This window comes from Pyrus communis, chromosome 14 (genome assembly GCF_041283825.1).
Source record: "Pyrus communis isolate YQ-2024b chromosome 14, ASM4128382v1, whole genome shotgun sequence".
Taxonomy (NCBI): Eukaryota; Viridiplantae; Streptophyta; class Magnoliopsida; order Rosales; family Rosaceae; genus Pyrus; species Pyrus communis.
Window position 1 is genome coordinate 15,034,011 of NC_142578.1, and position 20,514 is coordinate 15,054,524.

General features: G+C 37.8%; 1 protein-coding gene across 1 annotated transcript in view; it reads right to left on the reverse strand.

Annotated features, from left to right (window-relative positions):
* LOC148691287 (uncharacterized) overlaps positions 1-17,328 on the reverse strand; it is a 124,175-nt gene extending 106,847 nt beyond the window's left edge. The window contains exons 1-2 of the mRNA XM_088683977.1: positions 17,233-17,328; positions 17,163-17,172 (exon numbers count right to left, since the gene is read on the reverse strand). Coding sequence (XP_088540103.1) covers positions 17,163-17,172; positions 17,233-17,328 — 106 coding nt within the window. The remainder of the gene's footprint in view (positions 1-17,162; positions 17,173-17,232) is intronic.
* Between the last annotated feature and the right edge of the window lie 3,186 nt (positions 17,329-20,514).

Genomic DNA, 20,514 nt, shown 5'->3' on the forward strand with positions numbered 1-20,514 from the left:
TAAGATTGTTGGTCGCAATTATGTTAAGTAAATTCTTGGCATAAGTATCATGTGCTTTCATAGTTACGAATGCCTCGTCAACACCTATGATTTCCATAGAACCTAATGATCTTTGATTGTCTTTCTATTATGCGCTTTCATATAGAAAACTTTTAAGGAATAATTTGATTGCAATGCGCTAATTCCATTCAATTCAATGACCTAAGGGAAATCTGATAGTTAATTTAAGCGTACCTAATTAATTTGGGGTGTTGAGGTTCATGAATTCATTGATTAAGCAACTGGAAATTGTATTATGTGCAAGTATGCCATGTGTGGAGAAAAACCTCCTAGCCATCTCACCATCCATTTAATTCCACCAATTTCGTCAGAATCTGCCTATTTTACATATTCGTTTTGTTTGTTTGATTTTCGTCCAAAACCAAATCCCCAATTGTCTTAGAGTGTCTAATTGGTCCAAATATGTTTTAGATTGTGTTTTTAAGAGTTTTGAGTCAAGTTAGAATCAATTTTCGTCCAAGTTTGTGTTTAGGCTCAAAACTGCCCAGATTGTGTTTTTAAGGCAGTTTTGAGTGTTTTTAGCCTATTTTGAGTCTTGTGAACGTGTTTGAGTTTTTTTTAAGTGAGTTTAAATGTTTTAAAGGTCAGTTTTATTTATTTGAGTCAGTTTAGAGTGTTTAGCAAGCCCTCCTAATCCCCGGTGTAAGAACGATCCCTACTTATTTATATGCTACAATTGTCAAAAGAGGGTTCATTTGTGTGTTAAGCTAATTTTCGCATCATGTTGGAAGGTATCCTAAGACACAAACACACAAAAACAAACACAAAACTGACTCAAACAGACTCTTTTTAGTTGTTTCAAACTGTTTTTCGGATTTTTTCAAAGTAACACATAAAAAGACTTCAAAACATGTTAAAAACACTTAAAACAGGGGGAAACAAGTTTAGACATGTTAGGTGGTAATACCCTACGAATTTCATGCAAAATATAGCTCAAAACAGAATGTTACCCCCCCCCCCCCCACACTTAAACTAAACATTTTCCTCAATGTTTTAGACTAAACTAACTGCAAAAGAACACACAAATAAACACATCGCACATAACATAAAGTAAGCAACAAAGGAAAAGTTTTGGGGACGCAAATCTGAGTTTGGAGTGATTCCTAAGTTCGTCCTTTGTTGATTGCATGGGTTGCCTCCCAAGTAGCGCTTTCTTTAATGTCTTGCAGCCGGACGATGCCACATTAATCAACCTTCATGGGAACCCACGGCATAGTGGGTGGTCTCCTCCACAACCTGCCCTTCAACATTTGCATAATATGGCTCAATGAATGGGAGGGGATAGTGATCCTCCCTGATGGTGATGTTTTGGTTCCGAAAGTCCACGTAAATGCTTGATGCGTGATGCGAGAATTATACGCACACAAATTAAACCCTCTTTTTGATAATTGTAGTAAGTATGTAAGTAGGGATCGTTCTGGACCGGGGATTAGGAGGGATTGTTAATCACTTGGATTTGACTCAAAAACACTAAAAACACAATCTAAAACACTATACTAGACTCAAAGAATGCAAAACTAAACTTTAAAACACTAAGACAAACCAAAGACTCAAAATGCTTTAAAGCATAAACTAAATTGATTTCTAACTAAATTGAACAATAAGGTAAAGGGGGATTTAGGTTTTGATTAAACTAAATGACAGATTGTAAATTAAAGCATAAGGAAATGAAGTAAACACAAAATGAATGAATCAACAGCTAATAAAAAGAGATAGCACAAATGGAGATGAAGCTAGAGATTCGATTTCACCATTGCTAAGCCAAGTCCATGCTTGTTAAGTCAGATTATACTCATCCCTCTACTTATTTCTTGCGTTTGTTTCACTTAGATATGATCAGCCATATGATGTGTGGATTTGATCAAATGTCTCTAATCATGAGCCTAATTGTGATGTGCAACTTTGGTTCCTAATCAAGACTATGTAGTGCACAAGAAACTTTCACAAAACCAAAGGGAACACTCGGCAGGATGTTTGCAAAACATTCCCTTCATTCATTCACATATCTACCAAGATTATGCATGATGTGTGCTTTAATCTTGGCTAAACAACCTGTGGTTAATTCAAATGATGATCAAGCATTAAAATCAACACACTAAGTCACAATTAAATCGGAGAATGAAACAAGAAATAGATAGATTAAATGAGAATTCCGAATTAACTACATGGCAATCTTGCAAGGCTACATCGAATCCCTAGAGAGAGATTAGTTACACTTCATGTTTACAAAAGGTTTGACATAAAAATATATAACATGAGTGAACATAGGATTAAGAAGAAAGAACCCTTGAAGCAAAACTGATGTAGAAATTCTTTAAGAAATGGGAGAGTGTATCTAATGGAATGAAGCCGAGAGGAAGTTCCTCATGGTACCAAAACAAAGAGAATCAAAGAAACACCTAAACATTCCAACAACTCAAACTTGAATTGTATGAACGTTTAGGCCCTCTTATCTTCCTCTTCGTCGTAGCACAAGGTCTAAGGGATGTTGTTGGTGTGTTGAATGGATTGGGGAATTATGGAAATGGATGAGGAGTGGTGTTTGGATTATAAGGGAATGGTAGCTCACGGCAATGAGGGAAGATTGGATGTGTTTGTGATGTGTTGTGTATGAAAATGAGATGTGTTTTTTTGTGTATGAATGCATGGGTTTTTATAGGGGGAATGGTAGAATATGTGGGTGATTGTTTAAGAGTGAATGTGGTTCTTATGATTGAGAGTGCATGTGGATGAAATGATGAAGTAGGAAGGTGGAAATGCATGTGTTGAATTGGTGGTGCAATAATGAAAGAGTAAGTGCATGTGTGTGTGAATGGTGGTGCAATGATGAAAGAGTAAGTGCATGTGTGTGTGAATGGTGGTAGCTAGGGTGAATTATGATGAATGCATGTGGAATAAAGATGGAGAAGGTGGTGTAATGATGAAGGATTAAGTGCATGTGTGTGTGAATGGTGGTGCAATGATGAAAGAGTAAGTGCATGTGTGTGTGAATGGTGTTTCTTGATGGTTTTGGGGTTGTGATGCATGTGAATGCATGTGGCTAAGGGTTGTTGATTGGGCTAGAGGTTTTGCATGGCTCAAATGATTGTTTGATTGGGCTAGGCCCTTTGTTTTATGTCCAAAGTGCATACAAGGCTTTCAAATTCGTCCAACACTTTGGCTCCAAGCATATGCTATCCATTCCAAGCCCAATTTTGCTCCAAAATGCTCCAAAATGCATCTTTTTGCTTCCTTAGCCATATGAACCTAAAAACACACGAAAATGGCTTAAACTACTAAAACAACTATGAATTAACAACATAGATGCACGAAAACAAGCTAAGTAAGTCGCCTAAATATGCTCCTATCAATGCGAAAATTACTTAACACACAAATTAAACCCTCTTGTTGACAATTGTAGTAGATATGTAAGTAGGGATCGTTCTTAAACCGGGGATTAGTAGGGATTGCTAAACACTCTAAACTGACTCAAAATCGTAAAAACAAAGTTTAAACACTAAACTAGACTCAAAGGATGCAAAACTAAACTATAAAACACCAAAACAAATCAAAAGACTCAAAACAGCAAACAAACACTCAAAACTGCCTTAAAAACACTTTCTGGGCAGTTTTAAACACTATACTCAAATCTGGACGAAATTCAGTTATCACCTGACTCAAAACACTTAAAAACATCAACTAAATTGATTTCTAACTAATCTAACACTTTAAATTAATGGGGGAATTGGTTTTGACGAAAATTAAGTAAATTAAGACAAGGACAAAGAAAACAGATTCTTTAGACTAAATTAGGTGAATTGATGAATGATGGGCTAACTAGATGGTTCTTCTCCACACATGACACACTTGCATTCAAATTGATTTCCAATTGCTTCTTTCAATAAATCATGAAACTCAATACCCCAAGTTAACCGTGAACAGCACTTTTTTAACTTTCAAGTTTTCCTTAAGTTATTGAATTGGATGGGAATGCGCATACAACAACTCAAAACATTCTCTAAAAGTCCCTTACGTGAAAAGCACAATAAAGGTACAATCAAAGATCATTAAGTTTCATGAAAACTATAAGTATTGACGAGGCAATTGTTACTATGAAAAGCATGAAACTTTTGCCAAGAATTCACTTAACGCGATCGTCGATAAACGACCTCCACTACTAGCAAATATAAGGTTATAACTATTAGGTGAAATTCCCTTATATTTTAGCTTCAAATCCCTGCATGAAAAACTAAGTGGCCACCTTAATCAACACACAAGAATGAGTTATCAATCAAACAGTTAAGCAAATTGAATTCACAACTTATGAAATAACAATTGGATGTAATCAATTCATCTTGCAAGCATAATCATGGTATTGAATAGCCCCCTAGCCAAAAGGCTTAGTTCCTCATGTTCACAAAACAAAGGAAAACAGATTTATACATTGTAAATATAAGAAAGAGAACACCTAAATACTCCAACGATCCAATGTTGAATAGCTAGAATCTTCAAGCAATCTTCTTCCTCTCCTTTGCTACGGCACAAGAGGTTCTGGTGAGTTTAGGGGGTTATGGATGATGTAGAATGATGGATTTAGGTTTGGGATGGATGTAGGGGACGGCAAGGATTAGTTTTGGGCAGAAATTATGGAAAATGGTGAAGTATGGATGTGTTAGAGGGATGGGATGATTTTCTGGCGTAAATGGTGAATGAATCCCCCTATTGTGGCTACAACAAGGATGTTTATTTATAGGATTTCAGGAGTTAAAACCCTAGGTTATTTAGGTAAACAGAAATTAAGTCAAAAGCTTCTAGAAATAGGAAATCAAATCAGAAATTTAAAGGAAACTAACTAAAAGTTGCGGCAATGGCATAAAACACAAAAGGAATGTGTTTTAATGCAAGGAAATAGGAAAGAACAATCTCTCTTGCACGGCAAGGAAGAGGAAAAGTCAAGGGAGGTGAGGATGTGATATAGGAAAGGTTTAAATGTCCTAAAACTAAAGGAAACAAGGTTCCCTTGCACGGCAAGGGATGATGAGAAAGGGGAAGTTGACATGGTGCACGGCAAGGGAAGGAAAAATGCAAGAGACCTTTGTTTGGTGTACTAGAATGCATATGAAGTCTTCAAAGTGTTTGGGACATAAGGACAATTTGAATTTAGGAAATGTCAAACCAAGATAGGAAACCCTGGGCTTAACTTTCCTACTTCAAGTAGGAATCCTTGTGTGATTAGGAATCCTCATCCAACTAGGAATCCTCATGTGAGTGGGAAACCTCCTTCAATTTGGAAACCTTCTCGTGATAGGAATCCTTGTCGACTTCAAGACTTCAATTATGTCCAATCCTTGTGCTCCAAGCATGTGATGATCATTCCAAGCCCAATTTTGCTCCAAAAGGCACCAAAATGCATCTTTTCACCAACTCCATCATATGAACCTGAAAACACACAAAAGAAGCATAAAGGACTAAAATGACTAAGGAAACACAACGTAAATGCACGAGATCAAGCCAATTAAGTTGCATAAACATGCTCCTATCAAATTCCCCCACACTTAGCTTTTGCTAGTCCTCAAGCAAAACAAACAAACTAAACAAAACGAAACAATACAAAACAAACAAAAGACAATCTAAACCTTCCAACGTTGCCTCAGGGATTTCCAATGCACATGACATGTTAAAATTCATTACCTCCACAGATTTTAGTCATCTTCACACTTAAGTACATTCTTAATCATAGTCACCACAAACTAGTTCACAATTAAGAATTTAAAACCATGTTTTGAATGTAGTAACACCATATGCTCATACCAAATTCAAACTCCACAAATTGAAACACATAACACTCAAGATTGAAGTCAAGGGTTGTAATGGGGCTTGGGGTATTGGTTAACAATGGAAGGATAGGGATAACAAACATTCTTAAAGCAATAGCAAGCAAAGTAATGAAATTGAGACTTAGAATTCACTTTAAAACACAGAAATCAACTTTTAACACAAAGGGAAGATCTAAGCAACACTCAGGGCCATATTCAACATTTTGGACCCTTTCTTCAACTACTGATAGGAGCATATTTAGGCGACTTACTTAGCTTGTTTTCGTGCATCTATGTTGTTAATTCATAGTTGTTTTAGTAGTTTAAGCCATTTTCGTGTGTTTTTAGGTTCATATGGCTAAGGAAGCAAAAAGATGCATTTTGGAGCATTTTGGAGCAAAATTGGGCTTGGAATGGATAGCATATGCTTGGAGCCAAAGTGTTGGACGAATTTGAAAGCCTTGTATGCACTTTGGACATAAAACAAAGGGCCTAGCCCAATCAAACAATCCTTTGAGCCATGCAAAACCTCTAGCCCAATCAACAACCCTTAGCCACATGCATTTCCACCTTTGTACTTCATCATTTCATCATTGCATCACCATTCACACACACATGCACTTACTCTTTCATCATTGCACCACCATTCACACACACATGCACTTACTCTTTCATCATTGCACCACCAATTCAACACATACATTTCCACCTTCCTACTTCATCAATTCACCATAGCTACCACCATTCACACACACATGCACTTACTCTTTCATCATTGCACCACCATTCACACACACATGCACTTACTCTTTCATCATTGCAGCACCAATTCAACACATGCATTTCCACCTTCCTACTTCATCATTTCATCCACATGCACTCTCAATCATAACAACCACATTCACTCTTAAACAATCACCCACATATTCTCCCATTCCCCCTATAAAACCCATGCATTCATACACAAAAATATCATCTCATTTTCATACACAACACATCACAAACACATCCAATCTTCCCTCATTGCTTTGAGCTACCATTCCCTTATAATCCAAACACCACTCCTCATCCATTTCCATAATTCCCCAATCCATTCAACACACCAACAACATCCCTTAGACTTTGTGCTACGACGAAGAGGAAGATAAGAGGGCCTAAACGTTCATACAATTCAAGTTTGAGTTGTTGGAATGTTTAGGTGTTTCTTTGATTCTCTTTGTTTTGGTACCATGAGGAACTTCCTCTCGGCTTCATTCCATTAGATACACTCTCCCATTTCTTAAAGGATTTCAACATCAGTTTTGCTTCAAGGGTTCTTTCTTCTTAATCCTATGTTCACTCATGTTATATATTTTTATGTCAAACCTTTTGTAAACATGAAGTGTAACTAATCTCTCTCTAGGGATTCGATGTAGCCTTGCAAGATTGCCATGTAGTTAATTCGGAATTCTCATTTAATCTATCTATTTCTTGTTTCATTCTCCGATTTAATTGTGACTTAGTGTGTTGATTTTAATGCTTGATCATCATTTGAATTAACCACAGGTTGTTTAGCCAAGATTAAAGCACACATCATGCATAATCTTGGTAGATATGTGAATGAATGAAGGGAATGTTTTGCAAACATCCTGCCGAGTGTTCCCTTTGGTTTTGTGAAAGTTTCTTGTGCACTACATAGTCTTGATTAGGAACCAAAGTTGCACATCACAATTAGGCTCATGATTAGAGACATTTGATCAAATCCACACATCATATGGCTGATCATATCTAAGTGAAACAAACCCAAGAAATAAGTAGAGGGATGAGTATAATCTGACTTAACAAGCATGGACTTGGCTTAGCAATAGTGAAATCGAATCTCTAGCTTCATCTCCATTTGTGCTATCTCTTTTTATTAGCTGTTGATTCATTCATTTTGTGTTTACTTCATTTCCTTATGCTTTAATTTACAATCTGTCATTTAGTTTAATCAAAACCTAAATCCCCATTTACCTTATTGTTCAATTTAGTTAGAAATCAATTTAGTTTATGCTTTAAAGCATTTTGAGTCTTTGGTTTGTTTTAGTGTTTTAAAGTTTAGTTTTGCATTCTTTGAGTCTAGTATAGTGTTTTAGATTGTGTTTTTAGCGTTTTTGAGTCAAATCCAAGTGATTAACAATCCCTCCTAATCCCCGGTCCAGAACGATCCCTACTTACATACTTACTACAATTGTCAAAAAGAGGGTTTAATTTGTGTGCGTATAATTCTCGCATCAAATTTTGGCGCCGTTGCCGGGGATTAGAAAATTTGCTAATCCCTTGGATTGTTTTATTTTCGTTTGATCTTTTTATTTTATTCCAGATTCTTAATCTTGTTTTGTTTCTTGTTTTAGGTACTAGTTTATGACTCGGATTTTTCATCCGATTCGTGAACATATCCTGGAGTGATTGGGTTCTTCGTCCGGCTACAAGACCTAAAAGAAAGCGCTACTTGGGAGGCAACCCAATGCACTAAATAAAGCAAAGCATGTTCATAATAAAAAATTAAAAAAAAAAAAAAAATATAGAATAAAACTAAACATGGAGAAAGATGGAGCTTCACAAAGGTTGTTTACGTGAAGCCCCACTACGAGGCATAGAAGCGGGAGGCATCGGAGTGGAAGCCATCGGAGCGGAAGGCATCGGAGCTAGAGCATTCCAGGCCTCAATACTTGGCCAAGCGCTGGATGACCCAGGAAAAAGGTGCCTCTGGAGATAAGCCGCAAGCCTTTGACGGTCACTGTGAATTCGACCCTCAGATTCTTGCAGCTCATCAAGCTTCCTCTTCATGCCCGACGAATAGTTATTTGCAAGCACATGCAAACTTCTATTCTCGTACTTAAGCTGCTAGATCTCTTGCTTAAGACTTTCCACCTCTGCCATCAATGATTCCACCTGACGGGAGCGGGCAAGCAGGCGTTGGCCCATGTTGGACATAGAACTCGCACACTGAACACTAAGTGCGAGGGACTCTTGAACGGCCAACTCATCGGACCGTCCTGACAGCAGCCTACTATCTTTTGGAGTGAGGAGGTTCCTAGCTACTATTGTAGCTGTTGTGGCGTCCTGCATCACGGAGTCTTCACCTGTAAGAAGACCGTTAGAAGATAAGAAAGAAGGGCGTCATACGTTACCTTGACGCGGCGCGCCCGTATCACTGCTAAGGCTCAATTCCAAGCTAAGGTTCGATGGGTTTGCCATTTTTCAAAAGTGTTCAAAGAGAAGGGATGGAGTTAAATTTCAAAGGGCCGGAGTCGATTTTCAAGAATGGGAAATCTTGAGAGTGTGTTTGTTGGCGGTGATCGATACCTCTATAAAAAGCCAAGGCGACGCGTCCACCGATTCAAAAAGCCGGAATTTCCGGCGTAATTTTGGCGACGCTTTCTCGGCTTTTCAGAAGACGTGTTCAACTTTGTCAAAAGATTTCTTCTTTTCAGAAAACACGTGGAGGCCATCATCGCAACTACACATCTTTAGCCGACAGGCGCAAAGTCCGGCGACGCTTTCTCTGCTTTTCAGAAAACGCGTGCAGCTTTGTCAAAAGGAGCCGCATCCGCACTACTACGTGTCGTTCAGAAAGCAAAGGGGCGCCTGCTCAGAAATCGAAGGGGCGTCGTTCAGAAATCGAAGAGGCGCCTGCTATTTCAAAAAGCCGGATTTGCGGGATCAAAACGTTTGTCGACAATGGTAAAAGAACAGTACCACCACTTGATATTATCTCTATATATGTCGACCTTCGTCTTTTATGGCAAGGAAAACCTGAAGAAAATGCCCAACTCTCCCTCACCTCTAATGGCGCACTCCTAGCAAAGCCTTTCGAAATACTCAATTCTTTCTTCTTCCCCAAAGATGATACCAGATGCCTGGAGTACAGATGACCCAGGAGGAAACGGCGGATTGAAGTGTGCTGATTCATTCACCGCTTCTTCAAAAGCAAAGGTATCTCATATCATCAAGGTCAAAAGCAAAAGTATCTCATATCATGCTCTTTCCCTGTCTTTTTCTTTGTCCTTGTTCTTACTCGCATGGCAAAGTGAAAGAAGCAATCAGCCGGCACTTGGAGTCAGTCTTCTGTTCTGGAGCCAACTGCCTGGAATCTATTCCTGATTGCTTACCTAGCATTGCTCTCGAGTAGTCATCTTCAACGGTTGATACACTTCGAGAGAAGGGACCACTCCTGCAAAGATTGAACAAAGAAACAGATAAAAGGGGTAAGCTCAGGCCTTCGGGGAAGACCAAAAGAATCCTGCTGCCCAGTTCAAGATTATGTAGCACAAAGGAAAATCAACGATGGGCGGAAACCAGTTCAAGAGAAAGCCTATGGAATCACCAAGATCAATGCCTCAATGCAATCACCAAGGAGAAGAGGGAATTTACACTCCATAACCAGATTTGCGTCCCTAAACTCTTCTCTTTGTTAATTACATTTTGCCATGTTTAGTATGTTTAAGTGCTTTTTGTGTGTTTACTTATGTTTTGTGTGAATCTATGCTTAAAACATTGAGGACAATATTTGATTTAAGTGTGGGGGGGGTAACTAATGATGTTAATGCAAATTCGTGGGATTTTATCACCCATAACTTCAAATGTTGTTCCTTGCTGTTTTAAGGTGTTTTTAAATTGTTTTAGAGTGTTTTAGTGTGTTTTGTTTTATAACTCCGAAAATCACATAAAAATTTGAAAAAAAAATGTTTTGAAAAGCCTAAAAAGAGTGTTTTGAGTCGTTTTTGTGTGTTTGTGTCTTAGGGTACCTTCCAACACAATGATAAGGATTTGGTTTGTAATTGCATGACGGTTAAAAAGAGTTATAAACATAGAGAAAAGTTTGATTTACTCTTGGTATATGCTTGGTTATGGTTATAATGTATGACTTCACATAATCATAAAAGAAAAATTCGTTTTTGTGACATGCTTGAAGGAAGGAACTCAAACAAACGCTACAACCCTGTGAGACTCGAGCCATTACCTTCTTTGGAGAGTTATTTTCTGTGATTCTTTGTTTTCTAAAGTTGTTGCATGATCTCATTATTCCTTGCTTGGTTGCTACTTAGAATGCAATTGTATCATGATAGAACTAAATGCTAGAACTTATATCCATTTCATTCAAAGCATTGAATTGCATAACATATATCAAGATAAAGTTGTGTAGTTGCCACCATAGCCAAATAGCCTTACTTCCCATATTTCGTATTTGTTGTAAGTTTTAACCCCTTTGAGCCTTGTTTAGCCTATGTTCTTTGTTAACCCATGTTATCCTTACCTAGCCTAGAATAGGACCATCCATGCCTTTGTTCTTAAAGCATAGTAAGCATGATGGAAAATGAATTCCTTTTTGATTAATATGTTGCAGAAAATAAGTGTGGGGGAAGGATTATTGATGAGAGTTGTTGTGCCATAGGCACGGCTAAAAAATAAAAAAAAATAAAAAAAAATAAAAAATTGAAAAAAAAAAATGAAAAAGAAAAGAAAAATAAGAGTTGTTTGAATTTCCCCTATTAGTCTAAAAGTTGTTTTCCGCGCTCTAAAGGCAATTCTAAGTGCCTAATTCAATACTTTGCTCACTATTGCTTTAAGAATGTTTGTTTATCCTTCACCTTTCATTGTTAACCAATACCCTAGCCCCGTTACACCCATTTGACTTCTATCTTGATCGTTATGTGTTCAATAATGTGGAGTTTGGATTTGATATGAGCTTATGGAATCACTGGTTCTCATTCTAAGTAGTAGCATTCCATTCATGAGATCATATTCATGTCATTATTATAAATCCAGAAAATGCTTTCTTTGTTATAACATATGTGAGATACTAGTCTTTCATGTTTACATCAATCTCTCACATATAACTAGTGTAGGGTGTGTAGTCAGAAAATCTGTGTGAAAATAGAGTGCATTCTAGTAAGGAATTGAGTAAATTCTCTAAAGCATGTTACTACATTTGAAATGTGTTTTAATTGCTTAAATGTGAACTAGTATGTGGTGACTATGATTAAGAATGTACTTAAGTGTAAAGATGGCTAAAATCTGTGAGAATAATGATTTTTAACTTGTCATGTGCATTGGAAATCCCTAAGACGGTTGTTGGAAGGTTTAGGTTGTGTTTTACTTGTTTAGTGTCGTTTTGTTTATTTGTTATTATTTTGTTTTGCTCGAGGACTAGCAAAAGCTAAGTATGGGGGAATTTGATAGGAGCATATTTAGGCGACTTACTTAGCTTGTTTTCGTGCATCTATGTTGTTAATTCATAGTTGTTTTAGTAGTTTAAGCCATTTTCGTGTGTTTTTAGGTTCATATGGCTAAGGAAGCAAAAAGATGCATTTTGGAGCATTTTGGAGCAAAAATGGGCTTGGAATGGATAGCATATGCTTGGAGCCAAAGTGTTGGACGAATTTGAAAGCCTTGTATGCACTTTGGACATAAAACAAAGGGCCTAGCCCAATCAAACAATCCTTTGAGCCATGCAAAACCTCTAGCCCAATCAACAACCCTTAGCCACATGCATTTCCACCTTCCTACTTCATCATTTCATCATTGCATCACCATTCACACACACATGCACTTACTCTTTCATCATTGCACCACCATTCACACACACATGCACTTACTCTTTCATCATTGCACCACAAATTCAACACATGCATTTCCACCTTCCTACTTCATCAATTCACCATAGCTACCACCATTCACACACACATGCACTTACTCTTTCATCATCGCACCACCATTCACACACACATGCACTTACTCTTTCATCATTGCAGCACCAATTCAACACATGCATTTCCACCTTCCTACTTCATCATTTCATCCACATGCACTCTCAATCATAACAACCACATTCACTCTTAAACAATCACCCACATATTCTCCCATTCCCCCTATAAAAACCCATGCATTCATACACAAAAATATCATCTCATTTTCATACACAACACATCACAAACACATCCAATCTTCCCTCATTGCCGTGAGCTACCATTCCCTTATAATCCAAACACCACTCCTCATCCATTTCCATAATTCCCCAATCCATTCAACACACCAACAACATCCCTTAGACCTTGTGCTACGACGAAGAGGAAGATAAGAGGGCCTAAACGTTCATACAATTCAAGTTTGAGTTGTTGGAATGTTTAGGTGTTTCTTTGATTCTCTTTGTTTTGTACCATGAGGAACTTCCTCTCGGCTTCATTCCATTAGATACACTCTCCCATTTCTTAAAGGATTTCGACATCAATTTTGCTTCAAGGGTTCTTTCTTCTTAATCCTATGTTCACTCATGTTATATATTTTTATGTCAAACCTTTTGTAAACATGAAGTGTAACTAATCTCTCTCTAGGGATTCGATGTAGCCTTGCAAGATTGCCATGTAGTTAATTCGGAATTCTCATTTAATCTATCTATTTCTTGTTTCATTCTCCGATTTAATTGTGACTTAGTGTGTTGATTTTAATGCTTGATCATCATTTGAATTAACCACAGGTTGTTTAGCCAAGATTAAAGCACACATCATGCATAATCTTGGTAGATATGTGAATGAATGAAGGGAATGTTTTGCAAACATCCTGCCGAATGTTCCCTTTGGTTTTGTGAAAGTTTCTTGTGCACTACATAGTCTTGATTAGGAACCAAAGTTGCACATCACAATTAGGCTCATGATTAGAGACATTTGATCAAATCCACACATCATATGGCTGATCATATCTAAGTGAAACAAACCCAAGAAATAAGTAGAGGGATGAGTATAATCTGACTTAACAAGCATGGACTTGGCTTAGCAATGGTGAAATCGAATCTCTAGCTTCATCTCCATTTGTGCTATCTCTTTTTATTAGCTGTTGATTCATTCATTTTGTGTTTACTTCATTTCCTTATGCTTTAATTTATAATCTGTCATTTAGTTTAATCAAAACCTAAATCCCCCTTTACCTTATTGTTCAATTTAGTTAGAAATCAATTTAGTTTATGCTTTAAAGCATTTTGAGTCTTTGGTTTGTCTTAGTGTTTTAAAGTTTAGTTTTGCATTCTTTGAGTCTAGTATAGTGTTTTAGATTGTGTTTTTAGCGTTTTTGAGTCAAATCCAAGTGATTAACAATCCCTCCTAATCCCCGGTCCAGAACGATCCCTACTTACATACTTACTACAATTGTCAAAAAGAGGGTTTAATTTGTGTGCGTATAATTCTCGCATCAACTACCATAAACATGTGAACTTATTTTCATTTATTTCATACTCTTTTTTCTTTCTTTTCACAACTTTTTCTTTTTCCACGAATTTTTTTTTTCTTTTTTCTTTTCCACCCGTGCCTATGGCACACTAACTCACATGAGAAATACTTCCCCCACACTTGTTTTGTGCCAAACATTAATCAAAAGGAGTTCAATTCAAATCATGCTTTGCTATGCTTCAAGAATAAGGGTATGGATGGTCCTAATCTAGGCTAGGTGAGGATAATGTGGGTTAACAAAGAATGTAAGCGTAACAAGGCTCAATGGGGTTAACTTAAACATATAATGAAGTAGGATACACGGCAATTTGGCTTTGGTGGTGGTCACTACACAACTTCTTCTTGAATATGTGTTATGCAAATCAATAACATGCTTCAAATGAAATGGGCATGAGTTCTAGCATTTGGAACTATATGATGAAACGCCTTCTAAGTAGTAACCAAGCAAAGAATAATGAGATCGTGCAACGACTTTAGAAAACAATAATGCACAGATTTTAACTCTCCAAATAACGTTTAGGCTCAAGTCTCACAAGGTTGTAGCGTTTGTTTGAGTTCCTTCCTTCAAGCATGTTAGAAAAACTAATTTTTCTTTTATGATTGCATGTGAAGTCATACATTATAACCATAACCAAGCATATACCAAGAGTAAATCAAACTTTTCTCCATGTTTATAAGTCGTTTTAACAGTCATGCAATTAAAAACCAAATCCTCATCATTGTGTTGGAAGGTACCCTAAGACACAAACACACAAAAATGACTCAAAACACTCTTTTTAGGCTTTTCAAAACATGTTTTTCAAATATTTATGTGATTTTCGGAGTTATAAAACAAAACACACTAAAACACTCCAAAACAGCTTAAAAACACTTTAAAACAGCAAGGAACAACACTTGAAGTTATGGGTGATAAAATCCTACGAATTTGCATCAAATATACTTAGTTACCCCCCCCCCCCCCCCCACACTTAAATCAAAAATTGTCCTCAATGTTTTAAACATAAATTCACACAAAACACAAGTAAACACACAAACAGCAACTAAACACACTAAGCATGGCAGAATGTAAATAACAAAGAGAAGAGGTTAGGGACGCAAATCTGGTTATGGAGTGTAAATGCCATCCTCTCCTTGGTGATTGCATGGGTTGCCTCCCACGAAGCGCTTGCTTTAACGTCGTGCAGCCGGACAATGGTGTGCTCATTCCCCATTGGAGCCCACGGCATGCAATCGGATCTCCTGCACAACATGCCCTTCAACACTTTCATAATATGGCTTAATGAATGGGAGGGGGTAATGATCCTCCCTGATGGTGGTGTTTTGGTTTCGAAAGTCCATGTAAATGCTCCCACCACCTTTAAATCGGTTGGGCACCTGCACCAAAGAAGGTAACAACCTATTAATTGAAATGGGAATTGAAATTGGGGTTGAAGACTTACAAACATATTGTGGTGAAGGCTCAAAATCGGCAGCCCTATCAACAATGTCACCATGGCTACTTTCGGCCATATTGGGTGGTTGTAGGGCAATCACTCCAAGTTCTTCTCCAATGGTGGTTCTTGATACATCCTTCGTGATAAGTGTGGATCCTTTCGGCCCTATGTCCTTATGCATATCTATGACAAAACAAGAATGACTATCGTTAGGATTCTTAATAGAGTCATAAACATTGAATTTAATTATATCACCACCAAACTCCATTGTTAGTGCTCCCTTGGCCACATCAATCTTTGTTTGGGCTATTTTCATGAACGGACGGCCTAGCAAGATTGGCAATGATGGAGCGTGGCTCGAATCCTCCATTTCTAAGACATAAAAATCTGCAGGAAAGATGAGATGATTGACCTGCACTAAAACATCCTCAAGGACTCCCTTGGGATAAACATTAGAACGATCGGCCAATTGAATTATAACGCCATCTTGTTTTAACTCACCAAGGTTCATAGATGCATAAATGGAATATGGCATGACATTAATAGAAGCACCTAAATCTAACATGCATTGTTCAAATCTAGTGTTTCCAAGTATGCATGGGATAGTAAAGCTCCCTGGATCCTTACATTTTGGAGGTAACTTTCGTTGCAAAACCGCGGATACATTTTCACTTACTTTCACAACTTCTTTGTTTGAAATTCTTTTCCTAGTTGTGCATAACTCTTTTAAAAACTTTGCATACCTGGGCACTTGCTTAATGGCATCAAGTAAAGGAATGTTTACTTGGACCTTCCTAAACGTCTCAAGAATGTCTTTCTCATGCTCTTCCTTTGTTTGCAAAAATCTATGAGGAAAAGGAACATTGGGTGGAATGGGGTTAGAATTAATCGAATTTGAACGCAACTTACCCTTGGTGGCCGAATTGGATGAGTTGGATGCATTAGGGTGCCTAGGTAGTTGCGGCAGGGTGTTTGTACCCTTGCCGTGGGCTTGCTTGCATCCTCCTCCTCCTGTTGCAGCTTCCCTTCTTCATTAGGACCTGTTTTGGATGGTTTGGATGTAATGCCAACTTCTTTTCCACTTCTCAAGGTGATTGCTTTGGCCGTTTCGAACCCTCCCTTTGGGTTTGGAATGGTAGAGCTTGGGAGCTTGCCTTGGTCTCGGAATTGCCCTACAAAATCTGCAATCTGCCCAATTTGTTTCTCCAATTGATCCACCCTTTTTTCTTAATTTTGCATTGCTTTGGCTTGATTCTCTTCCCCCTAAGACAAATTAGTTAGTAACTTAAGAAGTGTATCATTGTCTAGGGACGTACCTGAAGGATTTGGGGCAGATTGTTGTGGAGCATGTGTGGGTGCGTATGGCTTAGTGAAGAAACCCGGGGGTTGTTGTCTAAAGCCTCCATGTTGTGGTGGTTGTTGGGGCTCCCTCCACTTGAAGTTTGGGTGGTCTCTCCAACCTGGATTATAGGTGTTAGAATATGGATCGTTCCTTGGTTGGTTTTGGCCTTGAAATCCAATTGCATTCGCGGTCTCCCATCCACCATTCTCAATAAGTTGAGGACACTTGTCAGAAACATGTCCTGGGATAGAACATACTCCACACACCATTGGTCCTTGGATCTTCATACCTTCGGCCATCTAAGACACAATAGAAGTAAGATTAGCTAATTGAGATTGAATATCGGATGAAGAGCTTACCTCATTAACTTGTGGCCGTGGGTTATCCCTTTGTCCCATGCCTTCGTATTGTTGTGCATTCAATGCACGGGTTGCAATGAGTGTCTTGGTTGCCATGGGTGTTTTATCTACCAAAGCTCATCCCGCCGAGGCATCTAGCATTTGACGTTCGATTGGTAGAAGACCTTCATAGAAATATTGAAGGAGCAACTCTTCCTTCATTTGATGTTGTAGACAAGAAGCAACAAGTGATTTAAAACGTTCATAATAAGTAGGAAAGGATTCACCTTGCTTTTGTTGTATGCCACTTATTTGTTTCCTCAGGAGAATGATTCTTGAAGTGGGGAAAAATTTCTCCAAGAACGCTCGTTTCATACTTTCGCAAGATGTCACTGTCCCTGGTGCTAGCTCATATAACCAATCTTTAGCTTTGTCCATTAGAGAGAATGGAAAAGCCTTCATCTTTAAGATGCTACCTTCGACATTGACAGGGGTCATGCTTGAACAAACCACTTCAAATTCCTTCAAGTGCTTGTTAGGGTCTTCCATGGACAGCCCATGGAACTTTGGGATGTGGTGCAACAAGCTAGACTTCAATTCAAACTCCTCAGTCTTGCCTTGAGCTGCCATGATGGGTACTTCCTCAAAAGTCTCTGCCGTGCCCCTTTCTTCCTCTTCTAAAACTTGTTCTTCAAGGTCAGGTTTAGGGCTAGGTGGGTTAGACTCGTGCTGGTTCTTTTGTCTTCTCAAAGTCCTCTCAAAATCGTCGTCTAAGTCCAAAATATTCTTATGAACAGGTTGGGAACTTCGAGTCCTAAACTAGTACCTAAAAACAATGAAACAAACAAATCAGTAACTAAGATAGAAAACAAACGAAAAATAAATAAAAAGAAATAACGAGGGATTAGCAAAGTTGCTAATCCCCGGCAACGGCGCCAAAATTTGATGCGAAAATTACTTAACACACAAATTAAACCCTCTTGTTGACAATTGTAGTAGATATGTAAGTAGGGATCGTTCTTAAACCGGGGATTAGGAGGGATTGCTAAACACTCTAAACTGACTCAAAATCGTAAAAACAAAGTTTAAACACTAAACTAGACTCAAAGGATGCAAAACTAAACTATAAAACACCAAAACAAATCAAAAGACTCAAAACAGCAAACAAACACTCAAAACTGCCTTAAAAACACTTTCTGGGCAGTTTTAAACACTATACTCAAATCTGGATGAAATTCAGTTATCACCTGACTCAAAACACTTAAAAACATCAACTAAATTGATTTCTAACTAATCTAACACTTTAAATTAATGGGGGAATTGGTTTTGACGAAAATTAAGTAAATTAAGACAAGGACAAAGAAAACAGATTCTTTAGACTAAATTAGGTGAATTGATGAATGATGGGCTAACTAGATGGTTCTTCTCCACACTTGCATTCAAATTGATTTCCAATTGCTTCTTTCAATAAATCATGAAACTCAATACCCCAAGTTAACCGTGAACAGCACTTTTTTAACTTTCAAGTTTTCCTTAAGTTATTGAATTGGATGGGAATGCGCATACAACAACTCAAAACATTCTCTAAAAGTCCCTTACGTGAAAAGCACAATAAAGGTACAATCAAAGATCATTAAGTTTCATGAAAACTATAAGTATTGACGAGGCAATTGTTACTATGAAAAGCATGAAACTTTTGCCAAGAATTCACTTAACGCGATCGTCGATAAACGACCTCCACTACTAGAAAATATAAGGTTATAACTATTAGGTGAAATTCCCTTATATTTTAGCTTCAAATCCCTGCATGAAAAACTAAGTGGCCACCTTAATCAACACACAAGAATGAGTTATCAATCAAATAGTTAAGCAAATTGAATTCACAACTTATGAAATAACAATTGGATGTAATCAATTCATCTTGCAAGCATAATCATGGTATTGAATAGCCCCCTAGCCAAAAAGCTTAGTTCCTCATGTTCACAAAACAAAGGAAAACAGATTTATACATTGTAAATATAAGAAAGAGAACACCTAAATACTCCAACGATCCAATGTTGAATAGCTAGAATCTTCAAGCAATCTTTTTCCTCTCCTTTGCTACGGCACAAGAGGTTCTGGTGAGTTTAGGGGGTTATGGATGATGTAGAATGATGGATTTAGGTTTGGGATGGATGTAGGGGACGGCAAGGATTAGTTTTGGGCAGAAATTATGGAGAATGATGAAGTATGGATGTGTTAGAGGGATGGGATGATTTTCTTGCGTGAATGGTGAATGAATCCCCCTCTTGTGGCTGCAACAAGGATGTTTATTTATAGGATTTCAGGAGTTAAAACCCTAGGTTATTTAGGTAAACAGAAATTAAGTCAAAAGCTTCTAGAAATAGGAAATCAAATCAGAAATTTAAAGGAAACTAACTAAAAGTTGTGGCAATGGCATAAAACACAAAAGGAATGTGTTTTAATGCAAGGAAATAGGAAAGAACAATCTCCCTTGCACGGCAAGGAAGAGGAAAGGTCAAGGGAGGTGCGGATGTGATATAGGAAAGGTTTAAATGTCCTAAAACTAAAGGAAACAAGGTTCCCTTGCACGACAAGGGATGATGAGAAAGGGGAAGTTGACATGGTGCACGGCAAGGGAAGGAAAAATGCAAGAGACCTTTGTTTTGGGTACTAGAATGCATATGAAGTATTCAAAGTGTTTGGGACATAAGGACAATTAGAATTTAGGAAATATCAAACCAAGATAGGAAACCCTGGGCTTAACTTTCCTACTTCAAGTAGGAATCCTTGTGTGATTAGGAATCCTCATCCAACTAGGAATCCTCATGTGAGTGGGAAACCTCCTTCAATTTGGAAACCTTCTCGTGATAGGAATCCTTGTTGACTTCAAGACTTCAATTATGTCCAATCCTTGTGCTCCAAGCATGTGATGATCATTCCAAGCCCAATTTTGCTCCAAAAGGCACCAAAATGCATCTTTTCACCAACTCCATCATATGAACCTGAAAACACACAAAAGAAGCATAAAGGACTAAAATGACTAAGGAAACACAACGTAAATGCACGAGAACAAGCCAATTAAGTCGCATAAATATGCTCCTATCAAATTCCCCCACACTTAGCTTTTGCTAGTCCTCGAGCAAAACAAACAAACTAAACAAAACGAAACAAAACAAAACAAACAAAAGACAATCTAAACCTTCCAACGTTGCCTCAAGGATTTCTAATGCACATGACATGTTAAAATTCATTATCTCCACAGATTTTAGTCATCTTCACACTTAAGTACATTCTTAATCA